The sequence below is a fragment of the Peromyscus leucopus genome, chromosome 16_21 (assembly GCF_004664715.2).
Source record: "Peromyscus leucopus breed LL Stock chromosome 16_21, UCI_PerLeu_2.1, whole genome shotgun sequence".
Lineage (NCBI taxonomy): Eukaryota > Metazoa > Chordata > Mammalia > Rodentia > Cricetidae > Peromyscus > Peromyscus leucopus.
In genome coordinates, this window is record NC_051084.1 from 34,110,621 (window position 1) to 34,131,722 (window position 21,102).

Here is a 21,102-nt window from a genome sequence, read left to right on the forward strand (position 1 = left end):
ATGCATGTACACACCTACATAACTAAAAAGGTAATAAAAACTGAACATCTTAAATGAAGAATTGTTATTCCTAGATCTATGAGACAATGGCAAGGCCATGAGGCAGGTCCATCCATTATGGGAGTCCTTCAGCATTGAACTGAATTAACAGTTTTTAAAATATCAGTCTATACATGAAGGAAGTAAAAAATCACAGGAGGGTGACTCAAAAACTTTGAAATCAATACCTATTATTTTATTCTTGGAAGTCCAAGTACTATGAATACAGCCAGGGCCAAGGGAAATGGGGAGGGTCACCCCCAGCGCTGGGTGTGGCTGGGGAGCTTGTCTAGCATACCAGGGCCTGAGCCTGATTCCCTAGACCTGAAAAACAGTAATACCAACAGACAGACACAAAAAACCTAGGACACAAGTTCAAAGCCAGTCAGGGGGGCCAGGGTCAGCTTCATTATGATTCTTTATGAAACAGTTAGTCTGTAATTTACCTGTGGCCTTGACATTTTTTGTTTATGTTTTCCCCACTTAGACACTTCTGAGAAAAACATACATTTCAAATTTACAAGCATAAAGGCAAAAAATAAATAAAAAAAAAAACACAAAAAACACCAACACTGTAGTAATCTTAACACTACACACCTCCCCCAGCATACCAGCCAACTTCTATTCTATCTTGTTTAGCAAAGGCTGAGAATAGCTGTCCGGGCCTCAGTATCATGCTGTAAAGGGTTATGAAAATGATCGAAAAGGTGAAAGATTAAATTCTTCAATTCACTATCTTCTATACGGGCAGCAGGTGTCTCCAAAACTCTAAAATGTGTTTTGAGGCTCTAATGAAAATTCAGCTACATTCCAAGCCCTGATCAGTCCTTTCCCAAATCAAAATTTGGCTCCAGGAACATGAACAATCTGTTTCCAATAGCCTCCAGTATAGTTATCACAAAAAGTTAATCAATGAAGAAATCCATGGAAGTCAGGGAAGTGGATTGGAGAAGGGCTGATGTGGTAAAACGTCCAACATGGAATCTTCTAGAGCTTCAGTAAATGTGTCTGGGATCAATGGCAACAGAAACAAGAGCACTGTGGGTTCTAGATGTCGTCCATGAGAACAGCAAGGCTGCAAGCTCACATTGGAATATAGCTTTACCACACAAATGCATTCTAGAGGGCATTTCTTCCATCTAGAACATTGGTGGACCCCACAGCTCCCAACTCCAAAGGTCAGGAGCTGAGGTAAAAATGAAACCTCCTAATACTGCCCCTGCAACTCAGTTCTCTTTTGAAAAGGTAAATCCTGAAGTTGATATGTTTCCCATGGTTAACGAAATTCTCTCCCAAATAGTATCCTATGCTGTGGTGGTTTGGATGAGAATGGCGTCCATAGGCCATGTCTGAACGCTTGGTCCCCAGCTGGTGGAACTGTTTGGGAAGGATTAGGCGTGGCTTTGTTGGAGGAGGTGTGTCATGAGGGGGAGGCTGTGAGGCTTCAAAAGCCCCCAGCCATCCCAGTGTGCCCTCTGCCTCCTGCTTTTGGATCAAGATGTGAGCTCCCAGCTGCTGCTCCAGCGCCATGCCTGCCTGCCTGCCGCCACGCACCCTGCCATGATGGTCATGGACTTGTATTCCTCTGGAACCATGAGCCCAAACAAACCCTTCTCTAAGCTGCCTTGGTCATGGTGTTTTATCACAGCGTTTGGAAATAAGGTTGACATTTGTTTTTACAATAAAGGAAATTTCTATTAGAAAATCATTTAAAATGTGTTAGTTTAGAAAAATAACCTTCAGGTCATGGGTTCCACTGTGTAGATTTAATTAATTAGTTAACTGATTAAGAGACAGTGTCTCATTATGTAGCTCAGGCTGGCCTTGTATTCATCTCATGATCCTTCTGCCTCTGTCTCCTGAGCTGGAAGCTCAGGCAAAGCATCTTCATGCCTACCAAACTTATTTTTTGTATCAGTCTTCCTCTGTTCACTGAGGCAGTACATAATTGTTTTTTTTCTCTTCTAGGTTGATGTTGTAGTTAGAAGGTTCTGTGTCTCATTTCACAGGCATAGGGACACTTGTAAGCTATTTTTTAATATTTTTCTTCTTTAAAATTTAACTTCAGATCCACACTCCCTCTATCACAACAGTCCTACACATTTTCCTGACATACGTGCGTCTATATCTTTCATGATATACATTCAACACTCTACGTAAACTGTGGCAAAAGATGGAGACATCATCAGGCTCTGCCAGTAAGTCATAAAACAAGCAGTGAGGTGTCGGGAGGACTCATCCAAACAAACACAGCCCAAAACTGTGGAAGAGGAGGAGGAGGCATTCCTCACGAACTGGCATGGTGAGGTCACCATAGCCTCCTACGAGGTAAGAGAAGCTGTCTAGTTTTTATACCCAGTCAATGTGTGAGACCGTAGTATGCTTCCAAGAATACCTCCCTCTGAGTGGCTCTGAGTCAGGGCTAAGCAAAAGAGAAATCAAGGTGAGATTTTGGAAGGGTCTTGAAGGGTGCTTGAGGGAGTCGGGCAGATGCAGAGAAGCCTGCTGACAGACCAACTGCATCTGCTCCCTCCCACTGTGTCAGGCGACCTCTCATCCGTAGCATTTGTTGATTAATGGCAAATCTAGACCCAGAACCAGATGCAGACTTCTAAAAATGGCCTGTTCAATATGGGAACCACTAGCCACATGCTTCTGTTTATTTTTAACTGTCTTAAACTAACAAGTAAAAAGTATATATATTTATCATCAGTATGTTATTTTTGAAATATGTATTCATTCACTGTGAAATGGCTAAATACATATATTTATTATGTCACATACTTTTCTTTTTTTTTGTAATGAGAAGACAAAAATCTACTCAGTGGTATTCAACAGTTATTAGTGATGGTCACCCCACTTGAACTTATTCAACTCCTGTTGTTGTTGTTGTTGTTTTTTAATCTTCTGACTGATAGTTCTGTAACTTTCCATTGGCTAAATTTAAATTACTTGAAAAATTCAGTTTTCCAGTTATAGGGTCGATTTACTTATAGGCTACTACAAGGACAAAAATGTAACATTTTAACATCGCAGAAAGAATTTTCTTTTTTGGTCCTGGGGATTGAACTCAAAGCCCTGTGCCAGAAAGTTCTATTTAACAACACGGAAGAATCTCTCCACCTACAATAAAGCACTTCATTGCAGGCCTCCACTAAAATCTGGATGTATATGGATTTCCAGGTTCCCTAACGAGCGATCCCATGGTGCCACAGCTTCAACCTTTCTGACTTGTCTCTGGTCCCCCAAGCTCCCCTTTCAGACCCCTCTCCTTCAGCTACAGCTATAATCTGTAAGAGGTCTTCCTCCTCCCATGAATATGTTCATGCGTGTCTATGGGTATATTTGTGTACTCATGCATGTGCATGTGCTGGGGAGGCAGAGACAGGCAAAGACATACATGTGTGTGCATGTGTGTGTGGATGCTGAAGGGCAATGTTGGGTGTGATCCTCAGAACATCACCACCACCTTTGAGACAAGGTCTTTCCCTGGCCTGTCTCTGCCTCCCCAGCACTGGGTAGATATGTGCCACCATGCTAGACGCTTTTGACATGTGTTCAGAGAAGTGGGAGGCAAGGATATTTCTGATTAACTCTCTCCCAGGCTCCTACCATAAATCTTTTTTTTTTTTTTTATAATATTCATGTGGCTCTGCCTCTCTGAGACATGATATAAATGATACAAATAGTTTGTATGATACTATGATTTGCCTAAAATATATATATATACATTTGCTTATTTGCCAATAAAGGCTATTTGGGGACCGGGGAATAGGTGCTTTTTATATAAGATTATTTTAGACTTTGGGAGCTGAACCTTATGAATGTATTATCTATTCTAAACAATAATAACAACAAACTAACATGCTACCACAATGCCTTCTAACAGCAATTAGAAAAACCCAGATAATGATAAGTTATAGGTCTCAGAGAGGTGCCATTCTAGACCTGGCTGAAAGTAAAGTTATCTTTTGGCTTATGTAGTGGTAAAGCTTTGGTGGACTCGGAGTTTACGATTCATTTGTCAGGTTGCTTTAACAGGAATGATATGGCTGTAAGGTATTGTCAAAGCACAGGTGACAATAATAACCCCAACCCTTGATCCTGAGAAGTCACTGGAGACGAAAACTTTAGCTAATGGCTTAGTAATAGTTCTTTGGGCTAAATCATGCACAGTTTACACACACACACAAAATAATAATGGCAATGTTTACCAACATCTCTGAATACACCATCGGTCCCATAATAATAATGTCAGAGAGATATGCTAATATAACGAGCCATGGGAAGTCTTGTCATCCACAAACATAATTGGAGAAGGTCTTCGCTAGCTGGGTCTCTAACGAGGCACTCATTTTCACTGGTTAGTTTGCCTGTCGACCTCATTCCTCAAATCACATCACTAAGAAGAAACTGTGGATAGCTAAATGGGAGCTGGCGGTAGCAGTGCCAATCAAAATGATTCTTCTCAACAGGGGAAATCATATCCTCTAGGGACACGGGGTTCATTTTCTTCCTTCCCAAGAACAAGAGAATGGTAACTAGTTACTTTCCAGGCCTTTGTGCTCCTTTCCATACTCTTGTTTCTGGTTGAGACTTCAATGACGAACAGCCATGGCCACTAAAAAGATGAGCTAGAATTGGCCACTAGCTTTCCTATTATGACATGTCCCACTGTTCTAACCTGGGACACAGGTCCTCTTGCTCCCCTGGCTTAAGCACAGGGCTGTCGACACCTACAGCCTGCTGTCCCATGTACACATGGCATGTGGCCATCCTGGACATGGTATGAATGAATACTCTGTCCTTGGAGCCTGCTACGTGTGAACTCATAGTTTATACAACATTCTGAGTATTTTTAGTCCTCACAAGCCACAATACACCACCACACACACAGTTCTTTAAACTACATAGGAGGCCAGACATGGTGGTGCACACGTACACTCCACGCAGTAGGGGGGGTGGGGAAGGGCGGTAGGATTAATAATTTGAGGCCAGTTGGGGCTCTATAGTGATACTGACTCAAATGACCAAAAACAAAACAAAAAATTCTTTAAGAATATTGCCAAACTCCACCATTTGGGTTACAGTTATCTCCATAAATTTTAGACTCTTAACCCCTGAAAATTTCATATCCCAATCTACTTCTAGGGAAGTTGGGCAGGTATCTCACAGTTTTGAGACACAGAAAAAGAAAAAAAAAATCACCTTCGAATCAAATATAATCCTTGTATGATCAGTTTCTACTTTAGTTTTCCTAACTCAGTCTGAGAGCAGCCTTATTTAAGAAACAAAAGCAATTCTTTCTGTTTGAAAACCACCGAGAAGTCATTGGATTAGTCATCACTTCAAATGAAAACTCTTAGTTTGCACACTTGTATATGAAGACTCTCATCTACTTTCCTAAGTGTTACCATTCATTCATTCCTTCATTTTCTGTTGCTAGACAAGAGAATCTGGTCTCCGAACAATCGAAATGCTCCTTGTTTGAGCTATTTAATTCCTTCATCATAGGATGATCCCGAGTCACAGTGACTGCCCTCTCAGAGAGTATTTACAGAGAAAAAGAGTAAGCAAGAGTCCAGAGGTTAATCACTTCTGGTTTGTTTGGAGCCAGAGAAAGAATAAATAGGATGCTTTAGGGTGCCATGGATGAGCTGACGTGATGATTTTAACATGAGAAGATGGAGGAGAGGAAGGAGCAGGGAGAAAGGCACCATGTGTGTGTGGAGGCTGGTGTGTGGTGGGAAGGCCGACGTGGACTAATGGATGGGTGTCTGGGGGTGTTTACTCAGGCTTTCACTCTGAACTGCTTCTATGATGGAGCCAATTCTTTTTTAAGTGTACTAACTTATTTAAATTCACATGTATGTGTGTATTATGTTGTGAAGACCACGGGTGTTGGATTCCCTGGAACTGGAGTCACATACAAGTGTGAGCAGCCTGGTGTGGGGACAGGGAACCGAACCCGGGTCTTCAAGAAGAGCAGCGAGTGCTCTTAACGGATCCATCTCTCCAACCCATTGAACCCAATTCTTTTTTTTTTTTTTTTTTTTTTTTTTTTGAGACTGGATCTCTCTGTGTTGTCCTCGCTGTCCTGGAACTCACCATACAGGTCCAGCTGGCCTGGAACTCAAAGACCTGCCTGCCTGGCTCTGCCTCCCAAGGCCTGGGATTAAAGGTGTGCGCCACTGTATTTGGCTTAGATCCAATTCTTAAGAGCAGGACTAAAAGGAGATGTCCTACGAGGTTAGTGCGGGGAGTCCTGATTGTGGGAGGGGCATTAGCAGGAAACGACAATGAATCTCAGGGCAGAGGGAAAAAGGTCCAAAAAGGCAGAAGCCGCCCTGGAGCCTGGGATGAAAGGAAGACCAGTAATACTGCGGCATGCATTATATGTTTATACACATATATTTATGTGTATAACAGAGACCATTAAAATACCACCTCTTAAGATGTGCACCAAAGTTGGGCACTTCACTTTTTCCCCCACATAAGAGTAAGTATGCATATGTTGGCACTTCTAAGGATTTCAGAAGGCCCCCGGACTCAGAACATTGTGATTTTTGCAGTGGCAGGAAGGCACTGTGCACAGGAACCATGGTTCCCATTTTGAGATCTGATCTTTTTCCATGCTAGTGATGTCTGGCAGAGAGCACCCACTGCTGCTTCCAGTCAGCCATGTGATCATGGAGGTAACCAACCACTAACCTATCATGAGCTGCCAGTGTTTCTGTTTTGGGTGTTGTGTTTTACATGTGTGCATCCATGTATGTCTAAAAAATACCCTGTCGTGTATTGTACATGAGATTATCAGAGATTTATAACTAAGCAGGCTTTTTGTGAGATGATTCTGTTCAATCATATTTGATGTGCTTAAGTTCTGGATACACTTAAGATAAACTAAACTAAGACATAACGTTTGCTTATGGGCAGTGGTGGCGCATGCCTTTAATCCCAGCACTAGGGAGGCAGAAGCAGGCAGATCTCTGAGTTAGAGGTCAGCCTGGGCTACAGAGTGAGTTTTAGGACAGCCAGGGCTGCACAGAGAAACCAAAAAAAGAAGCAAGCAAGCAAGAAAAAAAAATGACATCATCTTTGGTAAGTCGGGTGTGTCAAATACAGTTTATATTTACGACTCCATTGGATTTACTAACCGCACTGGAAGCCAAGTCCCATCAGCACAAGTGACTTCAGACAGCTGAACTGAAGCCATTGAAGAAACAGAATGACTGATCCCTAATACAGTGTGCAACAGATTAGAGAAACCCTTGATTTAAACATAAGAAGGTTTCCTTCCTCTCAGCTTAACATATAAGAATGTGGCCCTGCCATGATGGATGCGTTCCTTTGGAACTGCAAGCCAAAGGAAATCATCTGCATGGGAAACCAAAGGCTGCTGGGTTGGTTCAGTGGGTCAAGGTGCCTGCTGCCAAGCCTGAGACCTGAGTTCAAGTAGAGGGGCTTTCATGATGGAGGGAAAGAAAGTTGTTCTCTGACCTCCACAAGTGTGCTATGGCACACACACACACACACACAAATAATAATAATAATAATAATAATAATAATAATAATAATAATAAAGTTTTTAAAGAGAGAAAAAACTGTGTCAGGAAGGAGCTTACGGTAAGGATATTCAGGTAAGTGAGATGGAATGATAACGCATCCGGTATCGAGGTGGAAGCCCGGCTTAGTGCATAGCCAGGCTTGCTGTACAAAACATGTGAAGACCACATGTTGTCTGGTTCTCAGGGTTACTCTTGGAAAAACTAAGGTCCTTCCAAAGACCTTCCCACATTTACAACATTTTACTAAGGTTGGTTTTTTGTTTTGTTTTTTTACCTCTCTTTGGTGGCCGTACGTGGTATGTTAGGTCGTTAATGACAAGCTTAAAGTCATCGAGGAGGAGGAGGTCTATTCCCGTGGAAGCAGCAACTCGAACGCCATCTGTGAAGATTTTAAATGAAACTAGTCACCGGCCCATAATGATTTAAGAACGGTCAGAAAAAAATAAAACAGCAACAACAAAGCTCCCCGCCCCCCCCAAAATCTCAAATAGCTTTAGAGTGCTCTCTCTCACTTCTCGGCTAACCTTTGCCTCGCACCCCCCAGGCCGATGCTAAACACAGACGGGCTTGTATCATGCTCCTTGTGAGGATTTAACAATCGCTTTTCCGGCAGCTGTGGGAACAAGCGAACTAACTGCTGGTCACTGACCCACAGGGCTCAGCTGGAATCTGGAGTCACCGAGGGGAGGGGAGGTGAGGACCTTTACATTGGAAGCCGGGTGAGGAACCGGCTCAGCGCTGTCCATCACACAGTACTTGGCCACCCAGGCACCGATAAGTTGCTAATTAACTCAGCAGGGAAGGATGCGGCGGGGAGCAAGTGTACCAAACGGGTCTACCGAGTACATTACAGGATGAGTCTGGAGTGTTTGGAGCACAGGGGTCAAAACTCAAAGGACAGAAGTCGGTGGCTGTCGTAGCTGGTGACTCGTAAAATGGGTCGTTACTAGTCTCTCAATCTTTCTGTAGGTTTGAGAGATTTTTCTAAGTCATAATGACAACAATGTTTTTGGCACTTAAATAAACAGATGTTACATCAAACGAGAGTTTTTAGTGTCTGATTGTATATTCTCTATTTTGGTAAACATTTGAGGGCTCAGCTACCGGAAAAAACATATTCTGCACCTACGGTAATGACAAGAGGTCTCAATAACACGAAATGTGATTGCCTGCTTGTCCTTGTGGCGGCATCGATGGGAGCCGCTATGGAATGAGACTCCCTGTGGGCGCACATCTGCTGACATCCAACGGTTATGTCCTGAGGACCACTGGGACAGAAAGGGCTCTGCCTCCCACACTTGTGAAGCAAAAACTCCCATGTTCTCTAACGTTAACGGAGCAACGTTTCTTGGACTGGGCTGTTTGGGGTGGGGCGAGCAGAGGGGGCGAGAATTAAAGATGGAGGCGACTGTACCTGGTGAATAGATGGCAACTCTGTCGATCCCCCGATCCTCCTCTTGCAGTTGCCGTAAGAACACACCGACAGAGTCAGAGATGGGCTTGAGTGTGAACTGGCAGCGTTCACGCCGAGACGGTAGCCGCACGGATATCACGGGCAACCCATTTTGATAAACCACGGTCACGTCTGAGCAAAAGGACCCACAAACACACACATGACAGTTAGGCTTTACTCTAAGTCAAACGTCTCATCCCCACTATTCCTGCCTGTGGTGGGACCGCCATCAGCGTGACTTCAAATGTTTTTAAAGAAAGTTAAGAATAAGAATTTTTCAGGTTAGTCTAGGAATAGACTCATCAAACAGACCAAGGGACTATTTTTTTCTGAGATGAAAAAATGCACAAGGAGCTGTCTTCCAAGTGGGCCAAGGAGAGGCTTTGGTGGAATGCAGCACAGGGATCCCTGGTATGGGTGAGCCAAGTCCTGGTCCTGTCTGGCAAGGTTGTACTAAGTAGCCAAAGGTGGAGGTGATTGACACGGCCTGTAGGAGGTGTGTCAACCTTGGGAACCAAAGTTTTCAGAAACTCTTCCCAAAGTCTACCAATAATAACTGAGGCTCTTCCTCAGAATGATAAAGTGACGCTTAAGCTATAATATATCTAAACATTCACTTACACAACATGATGTGTCATGTGTTAAAACAGAAGCCAGCCCCTTTCGGGGGTGTGCGCACATCCCCCCCCCCCCCCCCCGAGTTCAGTCAGAAGTGAAAGCTCACGAGGATTTCACAAGAGAAATGTATAAGGAGGAGCACTGTTAGCCATCAACGGAGGGACTTGTTACACAGCATGGACAGCGTTCCTTATTTCCTTTTTTCTTTCTTTGGCAATTTCAATGCACAGAGCCTTAGTAAAATGAATCCCAGAAAACCTTTTCTAAGAATAATTTTTCAGATATATTTTTAAAGCAAAGTTTTCAGCTCCAACCCTCACATTAGCAGCTAAACATTTAGAGATGATGCCAGCATGAGGGGAAAACACGGGCTTTGGAGTAGAATTTGGGTTTGGATCTTGGCTCAGCATCTTTGCGAATTACATAACATCTATGGACTTCACCCCCCCTCCCCCCCACACACGGAGAGTGGGTTCCTAACTCTCAGAGATGTTGCAGGGAAGGAATAAAACAAACCACTCAGAACACTCAACATACTGATCACTAGGTGATAATGAGCTAGCTCCCTTTGTAACTCAAAAGGCACCTTCTGTTATTCTCATAAGCGTCACACCCCTCCAAATTAGATTAGGAGGAACTGTTCTGGAGATTTGGAAAGCATCGAACTTTCCAGAGTTGTCACTCACACCCAAGTTCCTTGTCTGTCTTAACAGCAAAACCCCAACAATTCTTATTTTCAATGGACATTTGATGAGTTCTGACATGTCTCAAGGTCAGGAGTCTTTAGACTCCCTCCCTGGACCCCTGTGAATCCCTTGGTACTTTGTGCCTGCTTTTAGAACCTATTGTATTTGATTCTGTAGTAAATTAGTGGAGCTATGACTCATAACTCTTTGTATAAGGCGTCCTTCCCTGGGCATGGTTATGAGATGCATGCATGCTATATGCAATTGTAGTTCATTCATTTGTATGACTGAGCGGTACTTTTTAAATTACATTTTTAGGTTAACATGGGTTCACCCTGATACCTTCATCCTGCCCAGCACTGTTTGGATGCACAGACCTATTGCAATTTATCTTCGCACCTGCAAATAGAAAAGCTATTTCTAGAGTCTCAATAAAGCGTCTAGGATTACTTGTTTAAAAGCCTCTGTGTGGAACGTTTCCGGGGGACAGCCAGTGTCTGTCTGTGGCAGATCCAGTCACCTACAAATCGGTATTTGGGAAACCTTTGTGCCTGTGTTGAGCAAAATGTACATTCTCCTTTAAATAATATACTGACCATTTACAGAGTATTCATGCTACGTTCATGCATACTCTAGGCCACCCTTTCCTTCCTGCCCAAAGAACCCCCTTAAATATCACTGCTGCACAAACGCACTGGAAATGAGTTCTTTCCATTTTTGTATGTCTGAAAAAGTCACTGCACCTTGATTTTTGAGAGAGATATTTTTAGTATGTAAAAGAAAATCTAGTTGACAGATTTTCCCCCCTTTTGGCACTTTTTGAAGAATTAACTGAATTGTCTTGTCTTCCACAAAATAAAAAGTTTGGGCATGGTGTATCTTTCTTTATTCCTCTATGTGCTTGTCACACTTCCTGTCTAGCATGGGTTTCAATGGCTGGATTATGATGCACCTTGATTTCCTTTCTGATTATTCTATCTGGAAGTGGCTGAATATCTTAGCTTTGTGCCTTCATAGTATCCACCAAATTTGGCAAACATCTGATCATTATTTAATCTTCATTCTGTTTTCCTCCCCTCATCCTGAGAGTCCTAACTCTGCTTGTGTTCAATCACATGGTATTGTCCCAAAGCTTCTGACCCCATCTTCATACACTTTAGGTTCCTATCCCCTCTCAGTTTAAATGCTAGATATTTCAGGGGCAGAGATCTTTTCTTCCACAGCGTCTGTCTTCTTGTTCATTCCTTCTGTGTTCTTTTTATTTTTCTGTATCTTGTTTTTTCCTTCTGTATTCTGTTTTTAAACTTCAGATATATATAAAAAAAAACTCTGGAAGTTCATTTGAATTTTCTTATAGCTTTACTCCTCTTCATGTCACACATTTTTCCTTTCCCCCCTGAACATAAGGATTATAGTTACAACAGCCATTTGAACATTCTTGGCTACTGACTCCCGCTCTGTCAATTCTGGGTCTCTGTTGGCCAAGTTGGGGATGTTTTCCTGCTGCTCCATGACTAGTTAATTTTGGTCACTAGTTATATATTTATATCTCAATTTTGTATTGATGAGCACTGTATTTTGAGTAGAGTAACATTACTTATGTAATAATTTTATTCTTTCAAGACTAACTCTTTCAAATAGAGGTAGAAATTCCTTTATTGTGGGGCTACTTCCTAGGTGATCTTTCTGGAAATTTCTTCTGAGTGTTTATGGGTGCAGGTGACGTCCTTTATTCTGGCTGGAAGAAGAGAAAATGACATCTGGCCTTATATGGACACTGAGATCCATTCATTTCCTATTTCCCGGTAAAAATAATTTCTGAGGAAGTTGTTCCAGTCACTCTTATGCATTAGACCCTGGCCAGGCTCATGGGAACCTGTGCGGATCTCAGGAGCACTTTCTTCGTACCCCCCTCCTCAGGACCGCTGTCCCACAATGCCCTGGTCTGCTCTTCATTTCAGCTGGAGGACAGGGCTCTATACAGCTCCGTCCTCGGGCTCACTGACACACAATCCCAGCTGCCTAGCAAGGCTTTTTCAGCCTGGCTGGTGTGCTCCTTCCTGTCAGCTAGCGGACCTGGGCCTGGCTGTCTCTACTCCGTGTGCTACAGTCAGCAGCTGCCTCCTGCTGAGAAACTGAGAAAAAGGACTGTAGCCATTTGTTTACCTTTAGCTGGGATCAGAGGATTATGCTGCTCGCTCTCCAGATATCTGAAAACTGTTGTCACAGAAAGGTTGGGTATGTTGCAGCTGTTTATAGCAGGGCAGATGTTCCCATTAGAGTTCATGAACACAGATACATGATTTGAAATTTGACATAGGAAGTGAAAGAAACTGAGTACACACTCCAAGGGAACGGGTCAACAACTTAACACACAGCACGCATTTGCAACATCTAAATGTATTTGAAAAAGTTGTCATATTCCTTTTCAAAAAGAATCCTTAACCCAGTGTTCGGAGGCTCTGATACATAAACAGGCCTGTCTCTGCTATAGATAGCAATGATGGTATCATAGTAAACTAAGTGATTCACTTATTCATTTGGTATCCTCACCACAATTATCTTCTTTCTGTTATGCAAAAGACCAGCTAACCACAGATCTCTAGAAGGTAGAAGGGAATTTAAATAAAAGATAGGATTCTCTCAGCATTATTCAGCTAACGCTTGGAGCATTTCATTAAAACATTAAATGCCTAGAGGTTACTACTGTCTTTAAAACAACTGAGCCGGGGTCGACAGGGAGGCTGAAGATCCTCTTCATCTGATGAAGATCCTCTTCATCTAGCTTACCGTCTTCCCTTAGAGAGTATGAATATACACGGAATACACAAACCTTCATTATAATACTGCTTTCAAAAGAATCCCCAGGTCTCCCTCTTTCCCACACACTGGATTGCAATGTAAATGTTAGACTTCTCAGTTAGCATCCTAGAAGGACTAGAAATTACCAAAGTTTGTCAAGTTTAACAACAGGTCAACAAAAGGCTGGGTGAAGACAACCATCACAACAGGCCTTTACAAGAGGGCCGCAGCACCCACGGATCTCCAGAAACACGCGTTTAAAGTGGCCTTTGCTTGGACTTCCATATTAGTTAAAACAAGAATGAATAAGCATGTTTGCCAAGAGTGTCGCTTCAAAGAGACTTAGAAGTCACAGGGCTGCCACCATAAACACTTAGCGCCAATCACACTGTGACAAGGGCTTTAAGCATAAAACAGAATATATGGAATTCTGTAGGCTAAGAGGAGCAGCAGGACAGGAGCTCTGAACATGGGGACTGCGTAGATTGGGAGCAAAGCAATACCGTGGGTCGGGGTGGGAGGAGAGGGGTGGGGCAGGGTGGGGTGGGAAGAGTGGGGTGGGAAGAGTGGGGTGGGGTGGGGTAGGAGGAGTGGGGTCGGGGAGAAAGATGAGAGAAGGAAGGTCTATGGTAAAACACGCGTTTATTATTTGGTCAAATGTTTAAAACCCGAATGCCTCTAAAACGACCTCCCCTCCCCTCCTCTTCCTCCCACCCTCTCTAGCCGGGGTGGTGGTGGTACAGAATCCCAGAACTCCCAAGGTGGAGGAGGGAGGAATCCGTTCACAGTCAGCAAGTTCCAGGTCAGGATGGGTTATCGGAGATCTTGACTCAAAACATTAACCAACCTATCAACCACCTACTCATCACCACCACCAAACCATGACATAGTTTTACACGGTTTGGTTATTGTTCAAAAGGACAGGTAAAATCTTCTCTACAGATCAAATGCCACTTCATAGTCAAGACTGTGTCTCTAGGGCTCCTGGTGGAAGGGAACAGTGGACAAGGCAGTCCCTGAGGCTGAACTTTATGGGACAGATGATTTCTGTGGTTTATGAGCTCTTCACACATTGTCCACTTTTGTTAACACTCCGTACCACAAAAGTGAGACACAATTATCTGGTTTTACTATCAGGAAGCCAGAGAGTCATGCATTCTTCTTCCACAACCTTTTTCTTCTCCAGCTAAGAGAATTAAATTCTAACAAGATCAGATAATACTCCTGAAGTGTCACAGTTGGATCAAATGCAGTCTGGTTCTCATTTTTGACTAATTCATTTCATTTCTTTTTTTTCTTTCTTTTTTTTTTCTTTTTTGGTTTTTCGAGAGAGGGTTTCTCTGTGTAGCTTTTGCACCTTTCCTGGAACTCACTCTGTAGCTCAGGCTGGCCTCGAACTTACAGAGATCCGCCTGCCTCTGCCTCCCGAGTGCTGGGACTAAAGGTGTGCGCCACCACCGCCCGGCTGACTAATCCATTTCCTTAGCCTCTGTCCTCAGCCTTCTGAGTGCTGGGATTACAGACCTGTACTATAACGTCTGACTCAGCAATCATTTCTCCTAGATCACACACAGTGTTGGGTTGCTAAAACTAATGGAGATTTCAGCCCTCAACTTGCTTATATTTTAGCAGCATTCAATGATGTAACCATGTCATTTGGTAAAAACATTTTTTCTCTAGCTTTGATGGCACTGCATTTCCCTGTTTTGTTTTGTTTTTTTAATCTTTTTGTATTTTTTGTTCGTTTGTTTGTTTGTTTCATTTTTATTTTTTTGAGAGAAGGTCTTGCTACATATCCCTGGCTGGCCTGAAACTCACTCTAGACCAGACTGGCCTTGAACTCACAGAGATCCGCTTGCCTCTGCAGGTCTAGACCTAACTTTTAGTCATAGGCAGTTCTTCCTTTCTTCATTCCTCAAAAGTTTCTAAGCGCTTTGCCTCAGAATCCAGGCCTCTCAACCCGCATATTCTCCAGGCATCTGTCCAAATACAGCTATCACACAGATGCTGGTGCTGTCCCAATGAATGAGCTTTCCACAGGTACACTGCAGACTCACAGCCCCAGACAGAGTTCATTTCCCTCTAACCATTCACTGTCTCACTTAAGACCATCGTTTAGCTTCTGTCCAAGCAAGAAAACTGCCTAGTATCTGACTGTCCCTCATGCTGGACCCTGCCACTCCCCTATTAATCAGCAACTATGGCTTTCCAGTCTTTTTTAGGCTAGAGAGATGGGTCAGCAGTTAAGAGCACTGACTGCTCTTCCAGAGGACTCAGGTTCAACTCCTAGCACCCACATGGTAGCTCCCAACTGTCTGTAACTCCATTTCCCAGAATCTGACACCTTCAGACAGACAGACATGCAAGCAAAATAATAATTTACAGAAAAAAATAAGTAATCTACAGCTTTTCATTCTATTTTAAAGACATCTCCAATCCATTCAGTTTTCTCTGCCACCACCATCCTAGGCTAGGTTACTACCATCTCTTTTTTCTATGAGTGACATAGTACTTCATTCTAGCCTTGCTCAGGTTCAATTATCCACACTGAACCAGGGCAATTTTTCTTTCTCCAAAGTAAATCACAAGTCTGAGGTTGGAAGTTGGTCTTTATTATTCTCACCTGTAACAGCATGAATACAGGCAGGTCCAAATGCACACATACATGTCCATGTATAACATGCAGTAGTCTCTATATAATATGCATTATATATTATTATAGCCGGCCTCCAAGAAGTCTCATGACTGCTCTCTCACCTGTAGGTAGTCACACAATTGTGCACTTCTATCATTATCAAGACAGGACTTGCTTGTACAAGCAATGGTGTGCGACTTCTGAGGCTATGTCATAGGTGACTTGCATCTGTCTTGTGCTCTAGGGGAAGCTGGTTACCACGAGAACAAGCTTGGAGCCCTACGGAGAAGCCTATATGAAGAAGTGGCGCCTCCCACCACCAGCTTCTTCTCCCTTACTAGCAAGCAGCCTCAGAATTGGATTCTCAGCCCAGATGAGTCTCCAAATGACTGTAGCCCTAGATGACAGGGGCTTGCAGCCTCAGGAGTCTCCATCCTGCTCATCCAAACTGTTCTGAATCTGCAATTGACAGAAATACACGAATAAAGGGTTCTTGATGATTCAAGCTCCGCTGCAGTATTTTGTCAGGGTTAAATACAGGTCTTGTGTATATTTAGACTTGAAATAAATAAATGGTCCTGTTGTGTCTAACCTTTCACAACTTGCTTTATGCTCATCACTGTTTTGAGATGTATTAGGGTTGAATTCTATTTCTTGTATTATTTACACCTATAACAGAATTTCATTGTATGAATACAGCACTATTATCCACTAAAAATGCATTTTTCTCATTGTAAATACCAAAGGCTGAGAGAGAGAGAGAGAAAGCACAATCCAATGCTCCAATGCTTCTAACTTCTGGTACCTTTTTCGTTTTGGAGTTATGTGTTTTACATCTTACTCCTTAAGCACCTGGAACTTGCTTCTCTGATAGAGAAAGTCAGTTGTTACAGCACCATTTACTGAAGAGTCTGCTCTCCTGCCTTTCATTCATAAAAGCAATTCTATCGCATGCCGAATTTCCATCGGCACAAGGTATCTCTAACCTGATGCAATACTCTCCCATGCCAACATGTCAACTCTTTGGATGATATCAATTGATATGTGCTCTAGGTAAGCTGTGCCCCCTCACTCTCCCACCCCACATCTGCCTGGTAAGCCACACCCTCTTGTTTTCGCACCCCACATCTGTCTGAGCTGTCGTACAGTTTTCCTCACTCAGGAATTCTGAGCAAGTTCATCGGTCTCTGCTGGGTTTGCCAAGCATTAAACCCAGTTTACAGATTCCCTGGGGAGATGAACAACTTGGGCACCACCATCTCCACAAGCACTAATGTGCACGATTCTGCATTTATTCTGTTTCCTATGTCCTGCAGGACAGTTTACGCTTCTCAGTGGTGTCTCAGATATTTTTATTAGTTTTACATCTAAAGAAAAAATATTTTAATAGTACTACACCCATGGGCACGGTTTTTGGTCAAACTACATGCTAGGCTAAGCGCAAAATGATCACTTTAGTAGAATGAACTAACTTTCATTTTGGCGATGACAAAAAGCCTCTTTATACATACACTGTATGGAAACATTCTTGGAGTGTCTACAGTTAACACAGGTAAATAAAATGTGCTTGGGTTCCAAATAACCTCAGAAGAGTCATTTATGTAAAACATTTCTTTAAAGTAGTCATAATACAGTGATGTTAAAAATGCAAAATCTGTCTCATTCTCATTCGAAAAACAATCATGTCTTAAATCGTTTTTGTGTCGCTGTGACAAAATACTTGAGATTCCATTGTAAGGAGAAGGAGAGACTTGTTTAGCTCACAGCCTGTAAGCATCTCCTGAGGACATCATGTGGCTTTGTTACATGGTGGATGGCGTGACACCAGCATGTGGATTCATACAGATGGGGTGAAGGGGTAACTCAGCTTTGTAACAGTCTGCTCTGGGGGAACCAAACAAGTTCTACACTAAAAGTCCACCTCCTATGAAGCCCCACCCACTCTCGAGATCTCTAGCCTGGTTTCTTGACACATAACCCAATCTTCCGAGGAAAGCATAATCCCGAGACTTAACCACCTCCCGAAGGCCTCACCACTGACAGTGCTGTGTCAAGGAAATGAGCCTCGACAAGAGTTTTGGTCAGGCAAGTCACACTGGACCACACCAACATAGGGAAATAATTACACAGAAAATACCCTCTAGGCTACCCACAGTGGTGCATCCATGTACTTGGGAGGTAGGTGCAGGAGGATTGCTAATTCAAGATCAGCCTACACTACCTAGCAAGTTGAAGGTCAGCCTGAGCTAAGAAGAATATCCTGTTTCAGAACACCTAGTGTTGAGTTGACAAGATGGCCTACGGGATAAAGGCATCTGCTGCCAACCTGATGACCTGGATTGGATCCCCAGGATCCACATGACAGAAGAAAAGAATTAACTCCTGTTGACTGTCCTCTGGTTTCCACATGTGTGTCATGGCCCCTCAAGTGGGTATATGTAATCCCCACCAAAAAAATCCCCACTAGGTTTGGGGGGCAGTGCAGTGGTGGAATAATTGGCTGGCACATACAAGCTTTGGATTTTATCTCTAGCATACACACAAAGAAGAAAATATGTATCTTTCCACATTAATATTTGATTATGCTTATTTGTTTATGTGTACACACCATAAGGTGTGTGTGGAAGTCAGAGGTCAATTTTCGGAAGACAGTTTTCTCCTTCCACCATGGGGATCTGGGGGATCAAACTCAGGTCATCAGGTTTGGTAACAAGTGCCTTTACCTGCTGAGGCATCTTGCCAGCCCTCCAGATTAATATGTGAAAATCCACATTTTACTCATATCAATAATTTGATAAACACAGTCGTTTGAGTCTTTCTTACCAGCAATATAAGCTGATTTTAATTACATCAACTAAATATTTATTGTGTACCTGATGTGAATTATTAGACAATTGACTCTGGAATTATACAAAATATTGTCATTAAGACATTGTGAAGTTTAAATTATGGAAGTGAAAAGGCATCCTTCAATGTGTGATGGAACAGAGGCATGGCCTCCCCCTCTCCTAATTAGAGTTCTCTAAAAATCAGTTTATGAAAATAATTAGCTCATGATAAGTGTCAGCACACCTTTGTGCTAAGTAAAGGCCATTGTCTCAGTCACTATTCTACTGCTGTGCAGAGACACCATGACCAAAGCAACTCTTATAAAAGAAAGCATTTAATTGGGGGCTTGCTTACAGTTTCAGAGACTTAGTCCATTATCATCACAGCTGGGAGCATGGAGGCCTGGGGACAGGCACTGGAGCAGTAGCTGAGACCTTAACATCCTGATCCACAGGGGGGGGGGAGAGAGAGAGAGAGAGAGAGAGAGAGAGAGAGAGAGAGAGAGAGAGAGAGAGAGAGAGAGAGAGAGAAAGGCCTGGGCTTTTGAAACCTCAAAGTCCACACTGAATAGCATGTTTCCTCCAACAGGGCCACGCCTCCTCCAAGACCACGCCCCCTCCAAGACCACGCCTCCTCCAAGGCCACGCCTCCTCCAAGGCCACGCCTCCCAACCCTTCTAATCCTCTCAAACACTTCTACTTCCTGGTGACTAAGCATTAGATATACCAGCCTCTGGGGGCCATTCTGATTCACACCACGGCCACCCTCTCTCCTGCTCCACTAAAGATTAAACAGGGGATTCAGTTTTTTATTTTGGCTTTGTAAAAATGAAATCCTGCCAGGTGTGGTGACGAATTCCTTTTAATCCTAGCACTTGGGAGGCAGAGGCAGGTGGATCTCTGTGAGTTCCAGGCTAGCCTGGTCTACCTAGTGAGTTCCGGGCTAGCCTGAGGTACACACACACACACACACACACACACACACACACACACACACACACACAGTGAGACAGTGACAAAAAACAAACAACTGAGAAGAAAAGAAAAGCTCATCTTAACTTTTCTCTATTTCTTATTTTAAATAATGTTTTTTGATGGTGTTGTTGTGAAAGTAACCTTAAGTATACTTTGATTCTCGGCCCATTTTAATTTCTGAGGGATAGAAAGCTAAACACATGCTCAAGTACAGATAACGGAACAGCAGCACAATTACGGGTACCAGAGTCTCAGATTTGGTAGTATCCAGCTCTACCAGGAGGGAACGCCACGGCTCTATGGTCAGGCTCACTGAACACAACGGACCCTGTGTTTCCCTACCTATCATTCAACTCTGCTCATGTCTCTCAGGGCTGAGAAGATTCCGTGAAAATAGAAGGAGGGCATTTCTGGTTTAGAAGCTTCTTTTGCTTTTTCCTAAAACCGGGAGTCTTAAATTATATCACTCATGCCTAAAAAGATTCCCGATCATCCCTGTGAATGTCACAAGAACAAAAATGACTTGTTCCACTGAAGACAATGAGGAGACAGCGTCTGGGCTCAGCCCTGATGCTGGCTGCACTGTGGAGTTGCTATGGGGATGGGAAATGGTAGGTCAAAGTTCCGAGGTCTATTACAAAAACAACGTGCTCTTTCTTGCTGACCATGCTTCCTGGTATTTGCCCCAAATGGGTGAAGATTTATGCCCAGAAACCTGCACACAATGTCTGTAGTAACTGTCACGGTTAGGTCTGACGGCCAACTTGACATAGCCTAGATTCACCTGGGAAACAAGTCTCCAAGAGGGCTTGTCTAGATCAGGTGGGCCTGTGGGTGTGTCTGCCAGGGGGTTTCTTAGCTGGGCTGGGTAAGGTAGGAAGACCTGATATGAACGTGACGACGGCACCCCCCCCCCCAAGCTTTGGGCCCTGGAGTGTGTAAGTGTGAACAGTGAGGTCGGCCGGTACTCGAAACATACATGCATTCTCTTCTCTCTGCTCTGGGCTGTGGATGTGATGTGACAGGATGCTTCCTCATGATGAACTATAACTGGAATTGTAAGTCCAGGTTAACCCTTTCTTCCCTAAGCTGCTGTTTGTCAGGGTATTCCATCACAGCCAGAGAAACGGAAGCGAGACAGTAGCTTTGCTCATGATTACAAAAACCTTGGAAACAATTAAGATGTCTTTCAGTAGGTGGGTGGACAGATAAAATTGTGCCACATCCAAGCAGTAGACTACTTACTGTTTGGTCCTGAGAGAAAAAAGCAAAAACAACCCCATGGCCAGGTATAGTGACACATACCTCAGTCCAGGCACCCAGGAGGCAGAGGCAGAAGGATCTTGAATTCGAAAACATATACAGCAAGTCCAAGGCCAACCTAGGCAAGGAAGAGAGACCAGTCTCAAAAATCTACCCCTACGGGAGCTGGAGAGATGCATCAGAGGTGAAGAGCACTGACTGTTCTCCCAGAGGACCCAGGTTCAATTCCCAGCAC

At 43.3% G+C, this 21,102-nt stretch overlaps 1 protein-coding gene across 2 annotated transcripts in view; it reads right to left on the bottom strand.

Annotated features, from left to right (window-relative positions):
- Window positions 1-21,102, bottom strand: part of Mcu (mitochondrial calcium uniporter) — a 175,926-nt gene that overhangs the window by 9,629 nt on the left and 145,195 nt on the right. For both annotated transcript variants that reach the window (XM_028892441.1, XM_028892440.1), the window contains exons 3-4: window positions 9,022-9,192; window positions 7,882-7,986 (exon numbers count right to left, since the gene is read on the bottom strand). In XM_028892441.1, the coding sequence (XP_028748274.1) occupies window positions 7,882-7,986; window positions 9,022-9,192 (276 nt within the window). The remainder of the gene's footprint in view (window positions 1-7,881; window positions 7,987-9,021; window positions 9,193-21,102) is intronic.